The sequence below is a fragment of the Cavia porcellus genome, unplaced genomic scaffold (genome assembly GCF_034190915.1).
Source record: "Cavia porcellus strain 051 isolate PalLab524CR breed Dunkin Hartley unplaced genomic scaffold, mCavPor4.1 scaffold_16, whole genome shotgun sequence".
In the NCBI taxonomy this organism is placed as follows: Eukaryota; Metazoa; Chordata; class Mammalia; order Rodentia; family Caviidae; genus Cavia; species Cavia porcellus.
In genome coordinates this window covers 65,340,806-65,364,999 of record NW_026947499.1, presented here as the reverse complement: position 1 = coordinate 65,364,999, position 24,194 = coordinate 65,340,806, and the positions used below count along the sequence as shown (strand labels likewise).

General features: G+C 38.0%; 1 protein-coding gene across 43 annotated transcripts in view; it reads left to right on the top strand.

The window, feature by feature from the left end:
* The window catches only part of Rims1 (regulating synaptic membrane exocytosis 1), a 426,672-nt gene that overhangs the window by 59,767 nt on the left and 342,711 nt on the right, over positions 1–24,194 (top strand). For 42 of the 43 annotated variants that reach the window (XM_063226950.1, XM_063226993.1, XM_063226983.1 and 39 more), the window contains exon 2: positions 10,584–10,664. The exons of the other annotated variant lie outside the window; for it this stretch is intronic. In XM_063226950.1, coding sequence (XP_063083020.1) covers positions 10,584–10,664 — 81 coding nt within the window. The remainder of the gene's footprint in view (positions 1–10,583; positions 10,665–24,194) is intronic. 43 annotated transcript variants of the gene reach the window in all.

Genomic DNA, 24,194 nt, shown 5'->3' with positions numbered 1-24,194 from the left:
TAAACATTGTAAACATTACAGGACTTCCAAAGGAGACAATAGTCAAACCAGAATGGGCATCTTAGTGAATCTTATTGCCTTCAAAGTAGTTGCCTATACCCTCAAACTTGATACTATCATACAGAACGGAACAGAGTCTAATCAGTCAAAACAAGATAGTGGGAGTATTACAGGACTTCAAGTTAACAGGAAATCAAAAAAAGTTACTATAATATACCCTAATTTTTAAAATTTTTCCCTTAATTAAAAAAAAACCATAAAAAATAACTAAATTTTTTTAATGAATAAGGGAGAGATTGAGATAAAAGAGGATATAACAACATAACAATACAGGTCAAAGCATGACTGTTTTAGCAACCCAGCGCTTCACCACCAAATAACCCGACTTAATAGTAGTTACCATAGTGTCTGTCTTTTTCCTTGAAATATTTGAATATAACTTCATATACTATAGCTTCAAATATTTCCATATCAAGAAGCCCAGAATAAAGCCATTCCAATTAATAAGTGAAAACTTTATAAGGCTTCAAGGCCACATAATGGGGAATCATGATTACCACATACTTTTATATATTTGAATCATTACTTACATTAGGGAAACTATTCGGTATTCACACATGCGAGATTGATTTATAATTAAAGCAACTTTGAAGAAAGAAAACACTGTGGCAATAAAATAGAGTTCAGCTTGTAGAACTAACTCTGTGGCATATATAAGACAGGGCTTTGTCATTATTGGATCAAACGGTTACTACTTAATCTGCTTACCATGTGGAGTTGTTAGTGTTAAATGAGTTAAGGCATGTAAAAAGCAAAAACAGTTTCTCTACAAGTGCACAGTAAATATGTTATTATTATTGCTACTGTTATTGTTGAACAGATTTGCTCGTCAAATCACAATCAGAGCCTCTGGCATGGTGCATGGCACAGAGCAGGTGTCTCTAAGTATTTGTTGACCAATTACCCAGCCTCTTGTAAAAATTCACTCAGATACCATGATCATCAGGGCTTTCCAGTGTCCTCGGAGCACACTTTATGCATGTCCTGTTTCCAAAATACATTTCTTGAACTTCTTCCCAGTATTTGATGTGCAGTATTAGTCTCTCAGTCGCATACAAGAACCTCTGTTTTTAATTTTAGGGAAGGATTAACAGGAATTCTGAGCTTGGAAATCTTCCTGAAGTTCTGAGCATTTGAGGTGAATTTTGCAAAGACTGACAATTAAAGAGAGGGAGAGGGAGCACACAGTTTGAAGTGAGAAACATAGAATATGGAATAGAGATGAAAGTGACAAAATGATGTCCTAAAACTGTGAAATCGATTTACCTAACTTTGCCAATGGGCCATGTTAGGAAGTAAGAGGAAGAGATTAATGAACGAGGGAAATGTGATGATGAAATGACTTGGAACTAGATAGCTGTCTCTGCAGTTGATATGGTGGAAAATGTGAAGGCCTTTTGTAAACTCTGAATGAGAGGAAATGAAGTTTAAGGAAGACATTCATCCCGTTCATTTATGAGAACAAATGACTTTGGAATGTATAGGTGTAAATAAGAAAGGGAAATTTTGAGGTATTTTGAAAGCAACTCAGTGACTTTTTGATGGTTACAGAGAAAGATTATAATGGTATTGAGGTTGTAAACATCAGTGATTTAATTCTCTACTGTGCAGATTTTAGGAAGTGTGTGTCAGAGGAGTTCAGTTTTTCAATAGCTTGTGGTAAAAGTTACAACTTGTAACAACTTGTAATCCCTGTGGTAGACACGGGTAACCGGAAGTGGAGCCTGCAGCAACCATCACAAGTTCTTTCATATATGAGAGAGGAGGGTCATCTTTAAACTGAGCATTAGAAACCTTGTTTGCTAAGGTAACCTTCCCAAATACTGTATTGTTTCCCTAAATATTTGTTCATGTCTTCATCAATTTGAATGTAGAGAATGAAAAAGTTATTTAAAATTTTTATTTGCTCTTTTGATTCTGAAACACAAAACATAAGGCCACGAAGCACATTGATTCAAGCATTAAGAGATACCAATGAGGTGTCAAATAATCTGGTTTCTTTTGGCATATTTTAGGCAAACAAGGTGTTCTGTCCTCTAGACAAAAGAAGTATTCATCTGTACTAAAAAGGAATAATATATATGGATATATATATTTCTTATGTGGACTATTTTATGTTTATAAAAATAAGTCTATGTACAACATGTTCATGTTTGCTTAGCTCCATTTACTCTTTGGCTTCTAGGCAGGTGAATCAGTTGCAACAGTAATTGCCATTAATTGAAAGTAATGCCTGAAATACTTCATTAATGTTCTCCAAGTTTCATTTTCCCATTTTATTTTATGTATTTAAAGCTCACTTAAATCCCACCAAGGAACCATTATGGACCTCTCAGTAGATATTTAGTTAGCTATGTTGTTCCCGGATGAGAGAAGAGAACTAGTGCTTTGTGGAGAAAAGGCATTCTTAGGTGCATAGAACTACCCCAAAATCATTATTCCAAGAGTGTTGGGCTTATGATACAAGTAAAGAGTAGAAAACATGTTAGATATAAAATAGCTGTATTGATTATCCTTACAAACACCACTCATTTCAACCTCTACTGACAAATTTCTTTTTTTACCCTAAACAGTTAAACCATGGACACCCATTAACTGACCACTTAGTCTTGCATGACATGGAAATGTGACAAGAGAATGTGAAGTAAAGTTTAGGGCTTACACCTCGAAGTACTCAAATATAATTGTGTGACTCTTGCAAAAACCTGAATAACAATGGAATCATTTGTTTCCTCAAAGCAAAATATTTCACAAGTGTTACATGCTTTCTCAATGATAGATTGTGCTTCTGAGAAGAAATTGTGCTACTTCACAAATAACATTTATAACCTGAGTAACCCTATCAGATTTTCTACTGTTAAAAACCAGGTCTAATATGTAACCTGTAAACCAGGTCCAACTTGCAACCTGATTTACCTGACTAAAGAGACCTGAGGGATTCATTGCTCAGGCACACTGCAGGCATACAGACATGTTTGCTGGTATGATGAACTGTTAATTTCTTGTCTTCTTGTTTATTTTTCATATCTAAATCAGTTTACTAACTAATCTTATTTTGCTGAATTGCCTTTTCCAATTAATCAAGACCTCTCTTTGAAAGCATTAGTATTTCTCTCCTCTAACTTGCTGTTATTGCAGAGAGAACAGTTTCAAGTCAGTGATTGTTTCTGAGTTTGGAGAAGCCACACTCAGCCCAGACTGGGTCATAGCCAACAGTTTGGACTCAGTGGTTCTCAGTGGGGCTGTGAGGCACTTACGTTAGCTGTGGAGAAGGTTGGTAATAAAAGTACTAAAGCAATACATGGTATTTGTTAAAATACTTTCACTTGGGCCAGATGTAACTCAGTGGCACAGCGCCTGTCTGGCAAGTGTGAGGTTCTGAGTTCGATTTCTGGTACCAAAATACATATATATATATATATATATATATATATATATATACTGTCAATTCTTAGCTTTAGAACAACAAACATACATTCCTCAGGAGGAAAAAAAAATGAGTGGAGCCCATGGTAGTGTGTTCCACATGCAAGGGCCATCCAGAGGAACAAAGCAGCTAGGTATCCTTTCAGTTTTTCAGGCAGTCTTTCTAACTTCTATGAATGATCATTTCTAAGTGAGTTTTTTCTGCTTCCTAGGTTTTAATTTTTTCTTTTTGTTTTGATATGTTTAATTTTCTTCTCGTCTCAAAGCCTGTACATTCTCAGTTGGCTTAGATGTACTTACCTAAATAGCTCAAGTCGACATGGGTTAGTGAGTCAGAGCTCGCCGGTGTTGGAACCCTGGCTTGGCTCTAACATCTAGTGGATGGCTGTAGGAAGGCTGAGTGCTCAGGTGAACTGAGTCTGTTTTCTTATTTGTACTCAACAAGTGAACAAACCAACCATGATGCTGGGCATCTTGGTGCATGCTTGTAATGCCCGCATTTGGGAGACTGAGGCAGGAGGATTGCCAAGAGTTTGAGGCCAACCTGGGCTATGTAGTGAGTTTAAACCAGCCTGGGCTACATAGCAAGAACAGGTGTTAAAAAAAAGAAAAAGAAAAAGAAAAATGAAACCCTGAACTTCTTGCTTCCCACCCACGCTCACCCTATTATATGTAAACACGTCTGCTAAAGAATAATAACTGGGAGGAGAGAACTCCCTCAAGCATCCCATCCTCCTCCTCCCACCTCTGGGCCAGGCAAAGAGGAGCAGGAGTTTTGAGCTGAAGTTTCTGGTCACTAGGAACTTAGAAAGATGAAGAGGGGTGAGGAGTTGATGTTTTTACTCTCTTAAAACCTTTTTGAAATAAGCCCGTCAAGCATTACCTTGCAACAATATAATCTCCTTGGAAGGAAATGGAGATGGTAGTTGTGATTGGATTGAAAGACTACATTTGAGGAAACAACCCCGTTTCTTTCCTGTCATCCTGTCCACCTCCTTGGAACCTCCTTTCCTCTCTAGAGGCTTTGCCTTCTCCTCTTCCATCCTTTTATCCTCTCTCTCTCTTCCTCTTCTTTCTCCTCCTCCTCCTGTCTTCATTTTTCCATGCCAGTCACCCTGCCTAGAATCATGCCTTAAGTATGAGAAAGGACCATCTTCTTTGTTACCATTTTCCAGTGGACCCAATTGCAGTTTCTTTGAGCACCCCATTCCCTTCTGTTCTGTGTGTTTCAAGACCTGACTTCAGCCTTCCTCTTATTGATGCCCCTCTCTGCTACAGTCTTCTGCTTCCTGTTCAGGAGAGCGCCTCCAATCTTACTAAACAGATTCTTTCTTTCTTTCTTTCTTTCTTTCTTTCTTTCTTTCTTTCTTTCTTTCTTTCTCTTTCTTTCTTTCTTTCTTTCTTTCTTTCTTTCTCTTTCTTTCTTTCTTTCTTTCTTTCTTTCTTTCTTTCTTTCTTTCTTTCTTTCTTTCTTTCTTTCTTTCTCTCTGTTTGTGTTCCTTCCTGGAATAAACAGAGGTTCTCCCTTGCAAAGTTAGCAACAGAACATTTTTATTACTATAGGTTTTTTTTAAAAAAGTCATATTGTGTCTCACAGGTAGTAAATGGTTTCGAGAGAATGCATGTAGGCTACTTAAGCTGAAGAATGTAAGTACATAGCAGATGATATCAAATTTAAATTCATGAATGAGTATGGTATCTCAAGAGTTGGGAAGTAGAGAAGGAAACTTCAGCTTTTTCTCTTTAAAAAATTGAGAATGGGAATGAGAAGATGACTTTTGAAATTTTCTCTGAATATGTTTTTGAAGAGACAATCATCAAGTTGGGATCTGTCAGAGGTTATCTTGCATTTCCTGTGCTACAGTGCTGCAGTGCTCCCACTGGCCTTTGGGTCACTTACATTGTCGGTTTAGCTAATCCTGTGTCCTGCTTCCATAGTTCCTTTGTTGCCACATTTGGAGACTATGAGTCTTGTGATAGTAGAATAATATGTGCCATTCTTCAGGTATATTCAACGTCATACCTGTATCATAAAACAAGTGATACTGAAACAGACCTGAAGATACTGACCCTTTACCTCTTCTAGTCAAAAGCCTGCCCAAAACGATGGCTAGGATATTAGCTGTCATTCTAAACTGACTGTAATTCAAATCATGTCTCTTTAAATTATCAACACATCACTTATGATTACAAAAGTAACTGAATTACTTAAATCTGCCATTTCATATTCTCTTGTAGGGTGATGTGAAGATTAAATGAGAGTAGATGTCGCTTTGAGGTGTGATAAAAAAATACGATGAATGCTGCTGCTTAGTGCCATCCAATGGAAAGGCGAGCTCAAAACGAGCTTGTATAAACATTTCAAAATAAAGTGTGTTCGTGCCCGCCTCATTTGCAGGATCTAACACTGTATAGCTTCTGCTCTTCCTCAAGTCAAAATGAATGTGAAAGTTAAATAATTTGAATTGATTCAGGCAATAGAGGTAGCCCAAATGTGTAATTAATGACCCTCAAGAAATAACAGGTCCAGAACTTCAGGAAGTGGAAAGAATGATGGAATAAGTCTGTGCAAAGTAAGAGCGATTAAGTGTCTTTTAATGTACTAAATTTTAAAAATTTAAACATTCATCTATTTTTTGATCCCTCTTACACTGTACAGTTTGGCACATGATAATTGCTTACTTTGTTTACAGAAAATAAGTAAAACAGATTGATTCACTTTACCATTAAGATACATTTCCTTATATAGCATTACTTTCAAATGTTATTTGGGCCTGGGGATTTAGCTCCGTGGCATAAGCGACTGCCTGACAAGCGTGAGGTTGTGAATTCAACCTCCCAGTACCACAAAAAAAAAATGTTATTTGATAAAATATCAGTGCATCAGATGTTAAATAACATCTCACTCTTTCAAAAACAGTAATCTGGAGTTTTATTTCAGTCTTTTCTGGGCAATCAGTGAACAACCTGTGGTCAGAACTCAAGTAAGAATTGTAGTGTGCCAAGACAGGGTGACAGTGATGGAGGAGATGAGAAATGATCAGACTGTGCAAGCACTTTGAAAATATAGCCAATCTGGTAGATTTGGTGTAGACTAAGAGAAAAAGAGGCATGGTGTTTAAAGTGTGGGTGTGAATAACTGCAGAAATGCTTTCAATCAACCAAGGCAGAGATGGCTGCTAAAGGGATTGGGCTGGAGGAATCAGATAAGCTTCATTCTAGAGATGCTGCTTTGAAGAGGTCTGTTAGATATCCAAATGAAAGACAGGGAGCTGCACTGGACTTCTGACTGTGGAATCAAGATGATGGGGTTAGAGATAGGACTTTTGTGTATATTTTGAGTACTTTGTGGACAGATATGTTGAAGAATGGCTTAAAACACTAAATGGAGGCTTAGAAAGAAAGGGGGCCAACTAAAGAACCCCTTAAATTTCTGTGTTTCCTGTTTGTGTGTACTTTTAGTCAGTTGTCAGAAAATCAGCAGATTGTGTAGTCTAAAAATGTTTCATTTGTTCAATCTGCTGTTATTTAGCTCCCCTAAGTCCTCTTGGGATGCCTGTGAGCTAGTACTGTAATACTTAGTGAGTGGGCACAAGCTCACTTATTTCCCCAGCATTATTTGGATGTAATTGTTTTCTCTATGGACGATAGGAATATTCAAAAGTCTTAAGATTGAGAACAGAGATGTAAAACAGGAATCAGTCTAGTTTTGGCAGCATCATGCACAGTAGCTAGATTCCTAACATTAGTTATGAAGCATAAAGCAATTTAAAATTCAAATTCTGATGAAGTTTCATGAAATTGTTGTGATTTTTTTTTTCTTTTGTAGAAGCAGGGCAGGGGGTAGTGATTGTAGGTACTAAAATGGAAAATCAAAGGAGAGAAGGCAATTATGTAAATCGTGTTTCTTGAAGGCATTGAGAATTTTTAATTCACACACTTAAGTATCTGGAAGCACATTTAGTTCGTGCTTGGAGAGATGAAAGCCTTGCCTTAGCCTCATCTGCAGGCTCCTGGCAATGTGAGTTTCTCCCGGGTGTACGTGCATGGAGGAGGAGAAGTGGCTGAGTGGGCAGTTGGCAGCCATTCATCGCATTGATTGCAGTCATTCATAAAACCTGGCAGTGCTCGGGGCGGAGTCAGGAGGAGCCTTCCCCTGAGAAGTTGCAGAATGTCTTATTTGCATAAATCTTCAGTGATGCTAGCAAGAAGAAGGAATGGTCTTCTAACACATGATAAATCGCTGCGTAATCAAAGATGTCAAAGACAATGAGAGGGCAAACCCTTTGATCTCCTAGCCTCTTAATTCCTGGTAATTCCAGGAAGTCAACAGCGCTACAGCATTTGTGGTCTCCTAATGTCTGACCTAGGGAGTGAATCATGTATAGAAATGGGCCCTTAAGAGCTACAACATACTGAAATGTCATTATCCTGTTTGTTAATGAGGGTTCTGAGTTACTACACTAATGCTAATGCATGGAAGATAATAGGAATTCCTGGAGCTAAACAATTTCCATACATTATGGCTGTCAAAATTATTAAGGTTTTATTGTTCCATACACTTCAATTATAAGTTTAAGGTAATGTTAAACCACACAGGCTAACACAGATCTTGTGACCGTATGATGTTTTTAATGTGGCTTGTCAGAAGTATAGGATGGTATTTTTTTTTTTTTCTGTCTCATAACAGTAAGAGTAAGCTATAGTAAAGTCAGATTAGGAAATGTATGTGTGCGCGTATATATATATATATATATATATATATATATATATATATAGTTTAGTGTCCCCCCAAGTCAATTAAAAAAACTGAACAATTTGAAACAAATAGCCCCTCCACTCAGATTCAATAGCTAGTGAATTCCTTCCTGTGAATAGATGAATATAGGTCCTGTGGTCAGGGTATAGGGTAGTATGGAAAATGTGGTGCTGTCCTATATTTTATAAATTTTAAATACATCATTTTTGAGGAGCAATGTGTTTATTTTTACTATTCAATAAAACATTAAAGTTTAGAAATTCAAATGAAACTTTTGTCAGATTCTATAACCTGTGCAGACAGGAATTACATGTCGACTATGATAATTTTAAACTAAAACGGGTGGGTAGTGAATTAGATCAGAATTTCTTACAAAGACAAGGCCTTTTAGTTAGAACAAAAACGTTTGGCTTAGAAATCTACACATACTGCTGAGCAATACTCTACGTTTCCTTGAAAATAATTACTTCAAAAGTACTTTTAAGAAAACTCTTATGTGGGGTTTTAGTTTAGCACTTTGTGTAAATACCTGGGATCTGAGCAAAAAAAGAGAAGAACCAGGATTTCCCACAGAAAGCTTCTGTCTGAAGAGAGACAGAAAGGGTCCTGAGCGGGTTGCCCACAGATACAATTCTTAAAGTTTTTCCAGGTTGTGATATTGGAAAGACTTTCAACAAATCTGTTCATGTGGATTAAACTGCTGTTATGATATTTTTAGTTGTTGAGAATTTTTGAAGATCTTCTAAGATTACAAAATTGGACTCACTGGACATTGTACTTTGGGTAAATTAGGTTCAGGTTTCAGAGTTCAGACATCCTAGCTCATTGCTTCTCTCTAACAGCTGCTTCCTGAGCTCAGCCTCAAGGCGGCCTGTGACAGGCCTTCTCCCCAACCTGGACCAGTCCCCTAAGTGCCGCACTCGTGCATGTTTTCACCTCTCTCTTGATTACAATCTTGAAAGTTTTTGCATCAGCTCTTGAAAAACACCACAGTTCTTTACCTCTAGCCCAGGAGGAAGGTGTGTGGAGACTTTAAAGTGCACTATTGTCTCTTCTTGTGTCATATTTTGATTTCTAAGTCTTACTTGACCTCGTTTGGAATGAGCATTGTGTGTGTGTGTGCGCGTTTCTGTGCGTTGTGTCCATGTTTCCCTGTATCATTTCTTTCAGAAGTGGAGAATTTTGCCGTGCAGCTTTTAGTTCTGGGAAAACAGTGTACCCTCTACTGCCTCACCAGGCATTGGCTTCTGGAATAACAGGACTGGCCACACAGAGGAGCACTATAATTAAACTTCTATCTTAGATGGCTCCCTGAAGCGTCTTAACCAAACTCACGCACAGGAGTCCTGGGTCCTCAGGTGTGCTTCCATTAGCCAAATATAAAATGTAGGGTGTCAGTGTTCAACCAAGACTTCCCTACTCAGAGCTCTGTATGGCAGTGATGGGAACCTTTTTGAGCTTTTAGTGATACAAACAGCCCCCTGTGGCACACATGCCATATTTTCACCACTACTGATTCAAAGCTTTTGAGCAGAAAACTAATTCATCCAAGTACAGCCTCAGGTAGAAGTGTTTTCTCATTTTGGCCAATGAATCTCTCCAGTGCTCGGTAAGCCCTACTTACTAGGAACAAGATCCGATTCCACTGATCTTTGGGGCTCTTGTATTTCTACAATCTGTGTTTATGGAATTTAAGATGTAGAATTTAAGGTGTAACAAGTTCTTTTTTTTTTTTTTTTCACATTTCAGAGGTATCTTATTTTACACACACGCACATGCACACACACACTTTATAGGTGAACATTTTCTTCTATTTCTTCCTCCCCCTTAGTATGAAGGAAATTTTGAGTGTGTCTTGATATTTTCCAGATCTCTTGCTGAAGGAACAGAAAGACCTGTGTGGCAGTTAATGGTGTGGAACAGGAGTCTATGTCTTTTAGTAAAACAGCCAAAGCCACAGAAAATTCTGCTCAGTTTTTAATTTATCAGCGCAACAGCTGTTCCTATTTTTAAGCTTTCAGATGTCTTTGCATGGTGAGGTCAAAGCTTTCAATAGCTTTTCTGCTATGGGGAAAGCTGCTGACAATCATTTTATTGATGCTAAAACGAAAGTCAAATACAGGGCCCAGAACAGATTTTGTGTGGGTATAACTGAGCTTTTGGAAGCCTAACCCAAAGCTTTCCAATTCCAGGGGCTTTTGAGGGCCCTAAGGTTAATATTGAAGGGGCTTACAAAGACTTTCCATTAGATATGTTTTCAGTACGATTTTTAATTTCCAGATGTGTTTTACCCCTTTTATAATTAATAGTGCGTTGTGCTGTCTATCATGCGCCCCAGGTGTGTTGTCAGGGACATGGCGAAGCCTGCTGCCTGCAAAACACCAAGAAATGCTGAAAACCAGCCCCACCCACCTCCACCGTAAGTATGACATTGGTTTTATTGACTGAAAATGTCGCCTCACGCACAGATCACTGGCTGCAGATTTATTAATTCACTTTGCATGTGGAATAGATACTCTGGTTTTTCTGGTCTGTGTATAATAAAAAGACTACTATTGAATTGGATACAATTATCTGGAAACATGAGCTCTAGATTAAGTATCTTTGTCAAACGATGTTTCAAATACGATATTGTAGGAATCAAACTAATCAGAGATAAGAGAAGCTCTTTTTTGGGGGCTATCAAGAAGGAGCAGTTCTGTTTTTTGTTTTGTTTTGTTGTTGGTTTGGGAGCATGTACGTGGGCAGGAGTGTAAAACCTTTTTTGGAAGTAAAGAGGTAAGATGTGGAAAGGGTGTGAAGAGAGGCTGGAGTGTGTTAGTTGGGTAAATGCAAAGGGAGCCCATCAGCCAACCTCCCTCTGGTAAGAAAAATTTAAATTTCTTTAAAATGTCAGCAGTGGCAATAGCCTCACTGTAAGCATTATTACCTAATGGTTATAGGAAACACGGCACATTCCAAGGTTTGCAAGTAAAGCTTTTGAAAAAATATATGCTTAGAATGATTTTTTAAAAAGATTTCTTTAGTTAACTTAGAATTCTCTGAAGTGAAATTAGATAAAGTAGTGAAAAGGTTAGGAAGAGAATATTAAATATTTGAATTGTTTTACTATGTCAACCTTTTATCAGCAAAAAATAAAGTGAAACTCAATTAAATTTTTCTTACCATGAACATAATTATATTCGGAGAACTGTTAATAATGTGCTGTTGTAGAATTTTGAAACTCTTCGCACCTTATCTCATCAGAATCCAAATTTGAAACTCCATGTTTACTTTTTAATTGTTTCACTTCATGTTTAGCCCTTTGATTGGTCCTTGAAACGCTTATATTTTGTATATTACATATAGTAACATAGTTTAAGAATATGATTTGGAAGATAAAATTTTAAAATAAAATTCAGGGGTATCAACAGATGTGTCATAAATTTTATCTCAGCAATGTATTTGCATATCATCTGCTACATTTAATCAGCATTCTCCGAAGAATAAAAAAAAATTGTGCTTTAACCAAGGTAAAAATAATTTATTATTTCATTGATGAAAGAAAAAGATGGAAGAAATGGTGTTAATAATATTGCCATATTTCTTTTTCTTTATTTCTTTATTTGTTTGGGACAGGGTTTTCCTATGTTGCCCAGGTTGTTTTCAGATTACTGGGCTCAAGGGATCCTCCTGCCTCAGTCTCTGAGTGCCTAGTTAGGCATGTGCATATTTTAGATCACTTATCTTCCTTCTTCTTTCTTTTGTATTTCTTCCTTTCTTTTTTTTTATTTAACTTTTCACATACTTACAATTGTGGAACTCTGTCGTAACTTAAATTGAACCTAGTAAAACTTTGCTGGTGGCTCTTCTCAATTTAGTGTAAAAAGGAACAACTATCAGCTTTTCGAATCACATATTTTGCCAGTCTCCTTGCTCACTCTGTACTTCTCTTATTAAAATACTGAACCACCCTGTGGGTGACATTTATTGATGATTTCTATCCTCTGAAGAGAGTGCTTCGGAACTGAGCTCTACGCATCCATGTACATGTCTTGGGAGCTGAGTAAAGAGTAAGTGTGTTGCCGTCAACTGAATATGGTTTGTAAGGAAAGAATTTAGAGGACCTACTCTATTAATGGCTTAGGTGACAAAGAGACACCAAGAAGTTAATTAAAGATGTGAACCAAACCTAGGGATGGGCAAGGCTGAGTTCACATTTTGTTATATTGATCTGGTAGTAACCCAAGGATGTAGATTTAGCAAACAGTTGAATCCCTGACCCAAAAGCAGTGATGGCGAACCATTTAGAGTTGAGGACCCAAACTGCATCCCAGAACCCACATGTTTATCACAAAGTGCCAACACTGCAATTAAGCCTGAATACTAAAGTTTTAGTTCAGTGACTAACTGAACTGTACAAACTAACTCATATATTAATTTCTTTATATAAAATACTGTATAAAATAACTCATATATTAATCTCTTTTATCTTAAAAACAGCACGTGCCATAGGTTCGCCACCATTGACCTAGAGCATTCCGTTAACTAGTAAAGTGGGTAACACCATCAAAGAAAATATAGGAACAGACATTCGTGAAATCCCCAGTTAAAACCAGTGTTTAAAGAATAAGAAAATAAAGAGGATGTTTCAACACTCTTGAGAAATAATGGTTAAAAGAAGTAGGAGGGCCAGAAGCAAAGCTAGTAGAGGGATTCAAAAGGAGGCCCAAAAGTATCAAATGAAACAGAAAACAAAGAACTAACCACGGGGATAAAGTGTCCTTTGGCTTTGGTCATATGAGGTCATTGGTAGTATTTGCCATCTAAGTGAGTGGAATAGTTTCAATATATAAGTGGGTGGGAAGATTGTATTTCAGTAGACTGGAAAGGAAATGAATCCAGAGAAGGAATTGGTGGTTATGTGTGTTTTTTCTTTTCTTTTTGCCCGCCTTACAAACAGTGTGGATCTTTCTTTCTTCAATTTTTATTAGTTCATGTCTGTTTGAAGCATACAAATGAGTACAGTCCACATAGATTCACGCACATGACGTATCTTAATTCTTTTCATCCCCTTCCCTTCCTCTCTCTTTCTTCCCCTTCTTTTATCTCTTGGTCCTTTTGCTTTTTGCAAAAAGATGGATCTTCCTATTCTCTACTTTTATTTTGCTCTTCATTTATAGTTTGAATTTCTCATGTAAGAGAAACCACGTGTTGTTCAAGCTTGTGTGTCTGACTTATTTCACTGAACAGTAAGGCCTCAACGTGCATTCATTTTCCTACAAATGACTCGTTTATCTTTTTTAATGGCAGAGTAGTGCCCCATTTTGTATTTCAATACCACTTTTTTCATTCATGTATTGACCCTTTCAAAAAGCATTTCTGAGGATAGGGAGAGAAGGAGAATCAGAGACAGAGGAAGAATCAGAGACAGAACATTTGCTGGATAGAGGGAAGGGTGAGTACATTCTATTATGGAAGTCTAGTTTGATACATGCACACATATATCATATACTGCATGCTAAATAGCACACTAGGTGGATGTTTAAAAGCAAAAATGATTTATTTTGTTGGGAGTTGCTTTGGTCAGAAGAGGATTTGAATTAGAGCCTGCCATAGTTAATATGCACTTTGAAGGATGACTGATTCAGTAGTGAGGCAAGTTTGAGGTACAGTCATCCAGAAAGAAAGAACAGTTGCCCCAAGGCCCAAAACATCAGGTGGTAGTGAGAGTAAAGCATGCACTTCTTTGCCGTAGCCTGAATGTGCTGTATTTTTCTTTGATTTGGCCTTGAGGTCACTCTGGAAGGGAGCTGTAAACTTCAGTCCTGCCCTGATGAGGCCCGGGGGTATGTGGTCATGTATGTTTACATTCTGCCTTCTGTAGGATGCTTCTTTTTCTTGGAATACGGCCTGATAGATAGCTAAGTTTCTGACCTGTGACCAAGTATCTCTCTTAAAGGAAACTTGTTTATACTTGCAGACTTCCCTGTAGCTCTTGTCTCATTTTGATTCAATTATTCCTCTGCAGATAGCCCTTTATTGGGATACCCCTGACCAGGGAGAGAGTTGGGTTGGAATGTATCGGTCAGGCAATGTGCAGAGGAGGCAACACAACACAGCGCAGTACAGCACAAGAGATCACAGCATCTGGTATGTTACTGGCAAATCCCAGAGACAAGGGGAAGCACACTGACAGGTCACTGGGAAGCAGAGAGCCACCCATGACAGCCAGGAGTTAGCAACCAAAAGAGAGAATGAGAGGGACTCGTGGACCAAAACCTTTTAGGGAGCTCAGGGTGCTCGTCAAGCAGATCTCCACTGGGAGCATTCATAAGAAGTATAGAGCAAACAGTGACAAGGTGCATGGATTTGTGCTTTGATGCAGAGATGCTCAGGGCAGCATACCTGGGTGTCAGCGGGACAAGTCAAACAGACTGTATCTCATCATCCCATACGACAGCTTGCCCTTCTCCAAATGGAGTTATAACACCACTTTGATATCTGATTGCTACAAAGTAAACTCTGAGCATGTGCACATGCGTGCATGTGTGGGTTTGAATTATGACCAGTCTCTCACATAAAGATTACCTGTGTAACCCCTGAGTCTGGGTTCCTTGAACTTAAGAAACCAACCAGAAAGAAAAGCATCTAAAAAAGACCTTGTAGCTACAGATTCTCCAGTGCTGCTGAAATTCTTTGGTTTGCATTTCTCTAATTACCTTTAGAAAACTTGATAATCTGGTTTTAACATTGTTTTTGTGTAGAGTCATTTTTATCTTGCTATCCTAGTTGTTTGTGGGTTCTATTAATGTTAACAATGTCATTCGCCAAAAAAGTGACCTTAGGTTCCATGGAGACAATCCAGTTACTTGGTATAGCTTTGGCTTTACCATTCCCTTTGTTCTCTCTGTTTCCTGTTCTCTAGAAATCATCCTCCACGAGTTAGAATTCATATCCTGGACTTGACCATGTTGAATGCCATCCGCACGGATGCTGTCGACATGGGCACACGTGTCCCACACTCTCCTTGCCTTTTCTTCACAGCTTTAGATGAGTCAGCCTTCCACTGACAAGGAAGCTGCCATCCTCATTTTTCTTTTAATAGACATACTTTTTTCAGCTCTCAAGGGCATGGCTTTTTTTTTTTTTTTTTTCAGCAGTAACAACTTTTATGCAGACTTAATCACAATACTGAGACTTCTGGGGACCAACATATGTGAATGGGTTCAGAATGAATTGACTCATGTTAACAGGGTGGCATACCTTTGAACTGATTTTAAAAGTCAGTGCCAGACACTGAAAATATAACTGGGAAAATATTCCGGTGGCAGTATAAGAATATATGCATCTTTACGTATGACACAGTGGCTTCTTGCTTAAAATCACATCTCTAACGTCACGATTGCATCCTAAACCAGATAACAGGTTAAATACACATGTATTTCTGATGTAAGTTGTACAGAAGCTTCTGGCACTAAGTCACTACACCTTTAAGCACTGCATACTGATAGGATCCTCCAGCCATTTGGCCTAATGCTCAGGACTCTAAGTCTTGCTGCTGGAAGTGGATGCCGAAAGTGTCAGAGATGACACCAGAGAGAAGACAGCTCGCTGTCTTCTGTTTACACCTCACACACACCTCTGTTGTGAATGCATGGTGCTCCCAAAAGTCTGGGAAAGAGCCTGTCAACAATGGAATCCACCTTGGAACTTTGGCCCCTCTATACCTGAACCATGCGGGCTTCTCTGCTCCTGAACTTCTTCACATTTTCCAAATTCTCTCTATGCTTGATCTCAGCACAGCTGTGGTCCACCCCTTCAATGGAAGCTTGTTAAATCTGTCTTGGGTGAGAAGAAGGCATTGGGAGGAAAGGAAGTGAATCATGTGAGCTGGAAAAAAGAGTATGCAGTAGGGGAAGCAGTACATGGCTTCCTTTGCTGGCGTTGGCCTGTCCATCTTCCTGTCAGCAAACACTTAGCTTGTGCAGTGCTGGGTACTGGATGTTACAGTCAACAAAGCAGAATCTTCATATTTCTGAAGCTGTGAGTACAGAGGAAACCACGTAAATCATGAACAAGTATAGATGTTAGAAAAACTTTCTTTTTTAGGAAGGTCCTAAACTGAATGCAGTGATAAAAAGCTGCACTAGGGAAGTTATTTAGAGTTTGCTCATGGAAGATTCTAAGAGGGAGTGACATTTAAGGAAAGAATTGGAAAAACAGAAATCAACCCGTGAAGAGTCAGGGGAAGGGAATTCCGGGCAGAGAAGATGGCATGTGCACAGGCCTTCTGTGGTCTTTACGTGCACCAGGCATATTTAAAGAACTGATAGAACTCTGGAGAACGTGAGGGAGAGAAAGGAAACAGGTGAACTGTGACGATTTCATCTGAGAGGCCTTGCTGGCCTTTGAATTTCGTGGGAGGCTTGCCCTGAGAAGTCTTCTAAGCTCTTCAAAGAGTGGAGTATCCTGATCCAGTGCAGCGTGGCAGAGGGGCCCCAGAAGGACAGAGGATCCTCTCAGAGGACAGTGGTGGTGGTGAAGACGAAAAACAGTGTCCCCACGTGGAATTGGCTCATGGAGTTTTGGAAACAGTGCAAAGAATCAGAAACAATGGCTGTGCACCAGGGGGGAAAGCTTCCAGCCCCAAGTATGATCTCTGATATGCCTCATGTTCGGTGAATCATAGGCTAGACACAGATTTCCTCGTGAAGTTTTAAGACTTCACACAAATATATCTTAAAAGGCATCTGTAACTAAACTTTTTAGAATCTCAGTTTTCTTACTTTATGTATGTTTATGTAAAACATCAAATCTTGAAAGCAAAAAAAGTTATGAAATGGAAAATTGAGTACAAAATGATGCATTAAACGTTTCCTTTTAAAGTAAGTTTGGAATTTGTGTGTGTGTGTGGGGGGGTGTGATTTCGTTTCACTCCAATATTCTCTTAGGATAGATTTAATAGTTCTGTAGGTATTTGGTACTTCACAGAAATAAATATTTTTAAATGTCTATCTTAAAAAATAATATTTTAAAAACATGTTCCACTTAGTAAACCATAATCAAGAAGAAAGGCAACATACATATAAAAAGGATCTTTCAGCCACATTTTTTTATGAATAAAGAAGAGGAATTGTGTTATATTTGGCAAGATGATTATATGAACGTGAGGAATTTATATTTTGGTTTAATTTTTCATATACAATAAGGTAATATCATAGTCCCAGTTTTTAGTATCACTTATATACAGGATCAATATGTTTCCTTTTTTTCAGCATTTCATTATTTAAATTTTACTTTAAATTGTAAAGTGATTTTGTTAGTACATGTTTGCAGTACGTGATGTTTCTGTTCATCTTGTGGAGCGAGTACACGTGTGTAACACAGCATGGTTCTTTTTAAATCCCTCTTGCCTCCCCTCCCATCTTCCTCCCTCTGCCCTGCCCCATTTCATCCTTCTTGTTGTTGTTCTTAGCTCATGTTTATGACATGCAATGTTTACATTCGTTGAGGTTATTAGGTTCCTGTACTAAGGGGAAGTATGAAAAATCAGTTTTCTACTGATACAAGAAAAATGAAAAAGCTAATAAAAATATGCTTTCGCTTTTTAGACTAAAGTCAGGATAGCCAATAACTTAGAGAATACTAGGAACACTACTGACATTTTTCACTTCATGGTTATAATTAGGATGTGACAGAATTTTTAAAAATTGTGTTGCTTTCATAGTCTTCATTCTTTTTATATAGTTTGTTGGCTAACTGCAATTGTTTTATGCTAATTTCCAGTCTTTCTTTTGGAACTATTTTGGTGTTAATATTGTTTTTATCTCTTCTCAAATGTTCAGAAGGGAATATGCCTTCTGAAGTTTCTTGGACATTGAAAGAATTAGTCCTGAACAGTTATGTTTGTGGAACTTGATGAGTCCTTAATTATTGTTAGTAGTTACACTTTGCTGGCTGAATTATCCTGTGCTGCTCCTTCGTTACTGTTGTTCTGTGCAGTTGTTGCATGTGTAACCTTGATATTGGAGAGCTCTGTCCACGCATACTCTCCGTGTTCTTTATTCCTGTGAGTAGAGACTATTTGGATCAAGTGCATTTCCTTCTTCTGCCAAAGCATCTGCCTTAATTCCTAGTCTTTGTTTTCTTGTCAATTTTATCAGAAAAGATTATTTTTCTGATAAAAAAAAAAAAAACACCTACAGGTTACTTTTGAACTTTGAACTCAGGTCTAACCCCAAGTATTAAGGCTCACCTGAACTCAATCCTAGACAAAATATTTGTCCTTAGGGGAAAAAACGAGTGTTTCTGAAACTATGTTTTGAGGAAACTAGGATTATATAAGCCCAAGTCAATATTTTTTTAAAAAAGAAAAAACAATGACATAGAATTCCAAACAGAATAGTGGGAGTATAACCATGGTTAATATGTTATATATTGTTATCTTCAGAGTAGTTGCTTATATTACACGATAAAGGCATGGAAAATTGATGAAATAATATAAACACAAACCTTTCTTTTCAGTGAACTGGTAGAAGTTAGTAGTATAACCATCTTAACTATGTGTGTATGTATTTTTTTTTCCTTTTCCCTTCCTTTTCTCCTTTCCAACATCTCATTTTCTCTTTCCTGCTGAACAGTTTCTTCCCATTTCACCATACCTAGTGTACATTCTGAATCATATTGACTGTTTCCACTTCTTATACTAAGGAGACAATAATCAGCATGGTATTGGCAAAAAAGCAGACCTGAGGATCAATGAAAAAGATTAGAAGAAGAATATATAATTACAAACACATTCAGTCACCTTATCTCTGATGGAGTTCAAACATGTTCCCTGGAAGAGTGATAGCCTCTTTAATAAATGATGCTGGGAAAACTGGCTTTCTACATGCTGAAGACTAAAACTAGACCCAGGTTTATCACTATGCACTAAACTGAAGTCAGAATGGATCAAGGGTCTAAATGGATCAAGGATTTAAAATAGACCCATGTCTATCACCATGCACTTAAACTAAAGTCAAAATGGAGCAAGGATCTAAATATTAAGACAAAAACACTAAATCTACTGGAAGAGAAAGTAGGCAGAAATCTTGAAGACATAGTGTAGGCAGAGACTTCATCAACAAAACCCAAACTGCATGAGAAGTACATCAAAGAAACAGCAGCTGAGATCTCATCTTACTAAGCCAAGTTTTGACTGGCTTTATTCAGAGGCAGCTCTATTTCAACCCCCCTGATGGGGCCAAATCAGATTTGCTGATGCATGTAGTAGGCTGCATGTGGAAGATGAAGCATTTGCTGTATTAGTGACTTGCCCTGGGGTCACTCGGCAGGACAGGGTCTAATATAGGTGTCTGGATCCATAGTACAGGATGGATTCAAACTATGTGCATGAGTTACATTATAGATGCCCTTATTGGAATGTCTCCCCACAAAGCTTATGTGTTGGAAAACTAGTCTGTAAATTGATGTGAATGGTATTTTTAGAAGGGCACTTTGGAAGTTAATTACGATTAGATAAAGTCATAGGGTAGGGCTCCATGATGGCATTGGTGGTTTTATAAAAGAAGGGCCACTGTCTCCCTATGTGACGCCTCCAGGGTGTTACGGTGCAGCAGGAAGGCGCTCAGAGGCTGAGCAGGTGCTGATGCCGTGCCCTTGGGCTTCTTGGCCTCCAGAGCTGTAAACCAGATAAATGTTTGTTCTTTATAAGTTACTTGGTCTCAGGAATTTTGTTATGAAACAAAAAATTATAATGCAGAAAGAAGCATTTTTTTCATGGTATAATGGGAATACCATATAGTAAGAGTGAAAAACACATATTTTCAGTGTTACTTTCTAAATTTTGCTTGGGAAATAGCTTGGTGGTAAAGTACCTGCCTGGCAAGTATAAAGTCCTGAGTTCAATTCCCAGAACCAAAAAAATCATTACTTTCTAAATCTTAGTTTTCTTATATGGCTAATAGAAAGGAAAGTTGTGATTTAGCTTATTGGAGGTTTTTGAGAATGAAATGAGGTAATATATATGAGAGAGTTATGTGCTGCATAAAATACCTAAATATATGTATCATTCACATACTGTTCTAAAGTAGTAGTGAAAAAATATCTACTTATTCATTATGTCATTTATTTAACTAATATTTACCTAGCTCTTATGTGTGCTTACACTGGCAGAAATTTGACAATAATATTTGGCCTCTCCAGTAGAATTTTAGTCTCTTTTTTCTTATTGAGGAATATGATGTACAAAGTCACAGTGCCATTTTTAAAAGCATACATCTCGATGTGCCTGAACTTCTCCCTCTAAGCGTGAGTAAGAAGGCCAGGATACATGTATTTGGGAATCTTCCCCCCCCCCTCAAGAATCCTGACACATAACGCTAGGTTTTGAATCACTGGTAGGTAACACTGATATGCTCAGTGTAAAAGAAGATTAGCTAGCTGGGCTGGGTAATAATACTGTATAAAACAAGGTGAATATTCCTGAATTAAGTTTATCTTTCAAAGCTCATGTACAGAGAGTGCAATGGGAAATAAATGTAGGGACTATTATTACAAGAAAGTTGTGTTTCAGAGCCCATCCTGGCTGTTGTGTGAGTCAGTGGAATTTCCTATGCTCTTGTACAGTCATTTGTCCAGAATTAGAATGGGCTGCCTTTGCCAAGAAAATAGATGGTTGTCAAGCAAAAACAGGAAGCTTATAGTCAAAGGAAAGATGTATTCACTGGCTCCTTCTGTACGAGTATTAGAAGGAAAGTACTAAGTAAAAGGAAAAGCACAGGGCCCTGGTCAAAGCATGCTGAGTATTAATATTTATTTAGTGAAAAACGAAAATGGTAGCTAAGTGAAAGTGCTCATCTATTATGTATACAACCAATATTATACACTGAATGGTTTTGGGCTGTTCTTAGTGACATTAGGTAGCTTTATTAGTAATATGTAATTGAGGTCATTGGTTAGACAAATACAGGGCAGGACTCACTGAAACAGGACATTGAAGATGCATTTCACATGGTTTCCATCATGCTCAAATGACACATCCATGTCGCATGTATTTTGACAGCCATTTAGTTTTACTCATTCAGTATTGCAGATGTAAACAGTCAAGCAGATGCAGCTTAGCGAGGCTGAGAGACAAACAGATCAGGGTAACAGTGTAATAATAAGGTTCTGAAGAGCTTACAATGTGCTATGAGAGCAGAGAGAAATAACATCAAACTCAAAAACTGAGGCCAGAAAATTTGTTAGAACCAGAAATGCTGCTTGATAATTTATCCTATTCATTTAATAATATATATGCTAATATTTTCTCTAATTATGTAAAATATAGGTTATTAAAGCAACCTGTTTTCTGTACAATATTACAAGAACTGTACCACAGTACTATTTCAAGTACTGTACTATATTAGAGAGTTAGAAAAGGGAATTCCATAAAATAAAACAGAGGATCTTCTTGCAAGTAGGTTATAATGTACTCATAAAACAAGTGGGAGTGATCATTTCACATAGCATCAAAAAGATGGCTGAATGGAGAGATTTGGGTAGGTAGGTATAAAAGATAACTTTGCAACACAACTAAATATCAGAAATAAAGTGAACTTTAAAAACCATTAAAAAAGTTTCGTTGAGGGGTGTACAGATGTAGATGCAGACATAGACATAGCTTTCCCCAAATAAGGAGTTACAATTACATTTAAAGAAGAGACTAGGGCACCGAGGCTAATAAAGTGACTTGGGTAAGACTCCATAAGTGAAATGAAGCCATCAGGCTAAGAGCACATTAATACATAGTGTGGACGGAGGAGCACATTTGGCCAAAGGGTTGGGAAAATACAAACCTGCACAAGGAGGTTGGGACCAGTTTTAAGAGAGTTTTTGAATTTCCGCCTTGAGACACTGGTTGTTCTCTAGAGAAAGACCCAAAAGCATCTGAATTTGGAACTCTTCAGGTGAAAGGTCAGCTTCAGGGTGTTGGGTTTGTCAAAATTATGGATATGAGGAGATTAGGGCATTCTGGAACAGAGATCAGTGAAGAGGTGATCAGAGTAGACCAGGCCTGGTTAAAGATAGTAGGAATAATAGCTGCAGGTACAGAAAAAATAGAGGAGAGACATATCTGGAAGAGGAGACAAGCCAGCTGGGGACAAGAAAATGTAATCATCAAGGGAGTGAGAAAGAAAAAAGTCTCAGAAATTTTCTGGTGATTTGAATGTGAGAATTATCTTAGGAAAGTCCATGCAAACCAATGCAATGAGTAAGTCATACTGCTCTAGAAAGTTGTTTCCCTCAAATAGGTGCTTCTGACTTGATTCCTTAAAGAGATCCCTGGAAAAAGACTGGCACCATGGAACGATCATTTCAGTGGGAGCATCAAAAAGGAAAAGAGCATACAACTGAAATTTTAAAACTGCTCGCCAACCTGTATTATGCTTAAGATTAAAGCAGGAGAGTGTCTAGGTAGCTCTTGGCTGATTAAGTGGTAATAGTAACTCCAATTATATGTTTTTATGTTTCAATCACTTCAAGTGCATCTAACCCTCCCAGACCTCAGGAAGTACCACCATTGATTCCATCGTACACATGAGGAACTTGAGGCACAGGGAATTAAATTATTGCCTGTAATTTGAATCTCAGCCTCACTACTGCCAGGAGGCTGATTCCTCAGCCCTGCTCCAGCCTTCCTCAGGAGTAGTCAGTCCTGGTCATTCATTTGAACTCTCCAAGTGGGGAGTCATTGGCAGCCCTCTTCCCTGTACTATAGGTTTAGACTCTCCAGGATCAGAAGACAAAAGCATCCAGCTTTGATTCAAGTTCATTCAAGTATGGACAGTCAGTGAGTTACGGTGTACTTTGTAGTATTCACTCCAATATGGGAGAAATTCATGGAAAATCAGAAATCTGAGAGACCTATATGATTGTACAAAATTGATATTGGCAACATTTTTCATCTAAGTTTATTTATTAAATAAGTAGGTTTTTATTTTGCGTGGGAGTTAATCTTTAAGCCTAAAATTGGAACATATTTTCGCTGGCTTCTTTGCATGATTTTTAAGAAACAAATCTTCACTTTTTAATCTGTTTTCTCCCATGTGTGGCATTCAGTTCCTGAAGGGAGAGGTTTTATTGTTTTAAAATCTGGTCTACAATAGTAAATATATAATATGTATTATATATGTAGCTGTCCTACTGGAAGCTGATGTAAACTATTTCTTAAAACTTGAACTGTGATTTATGTGATTTGAATAGTGAGTGCCAGTTGACAAATGAGTCTAGATGGAGTCTGATGTCCCTTACTGATGGTAAAGGTCCAGGGATAGAGCATGGGAGGGGACTGGGAGTCTCTTTCGTTTTCTCCCTGTGTTTTCTAGTGCTGCCTTCCCAAGAAGTGCTGGAGAGCTATTTTCCCCATCTGTTATTCTGCATTCAAAGTGTTTAAAAATGTGGATTTCTCTGTAATGCCATTCACTACGTTACCTGCTGAGATGGTTAATCTTAAATTTTTTTCCTATTTTTAAATTGTATTTATTCATTTTTGAGTTGGAGCCTCACTAGATTATCCCAGTTGATCACTTTAAACCTCTGGGCACAAATCATCCCCCTGTTGGACCACATTTTGAATGAAGTTCAGGCTTGGAAAATGTGTGATTTAGAGTTTTATATCAGTGTGTGTGTGTGTGTGTGTGTGTGTGTGTGTGTGTGTGTGTGTAACTTACTGTTTTTTGCAGTTAGAATTAGAGAGCACTTAATCTTTACGTTTGAATACAAACCACTGAGCCATCCACGGCACACAGCCTTCCACAGAAGGGGCTCAAGCATGTGGTTTGGTCTCATCCACACTGAGCTCAGCACACACCCTCCTTCCACGTCCCACCCCCACCAACAGGAGCACAACCACACACGTGCATCCTTTGGCCCCTCTCTCTCTCTTTTCCTTTGCCCAGTCACTCAGATGGGAAGACCCTGA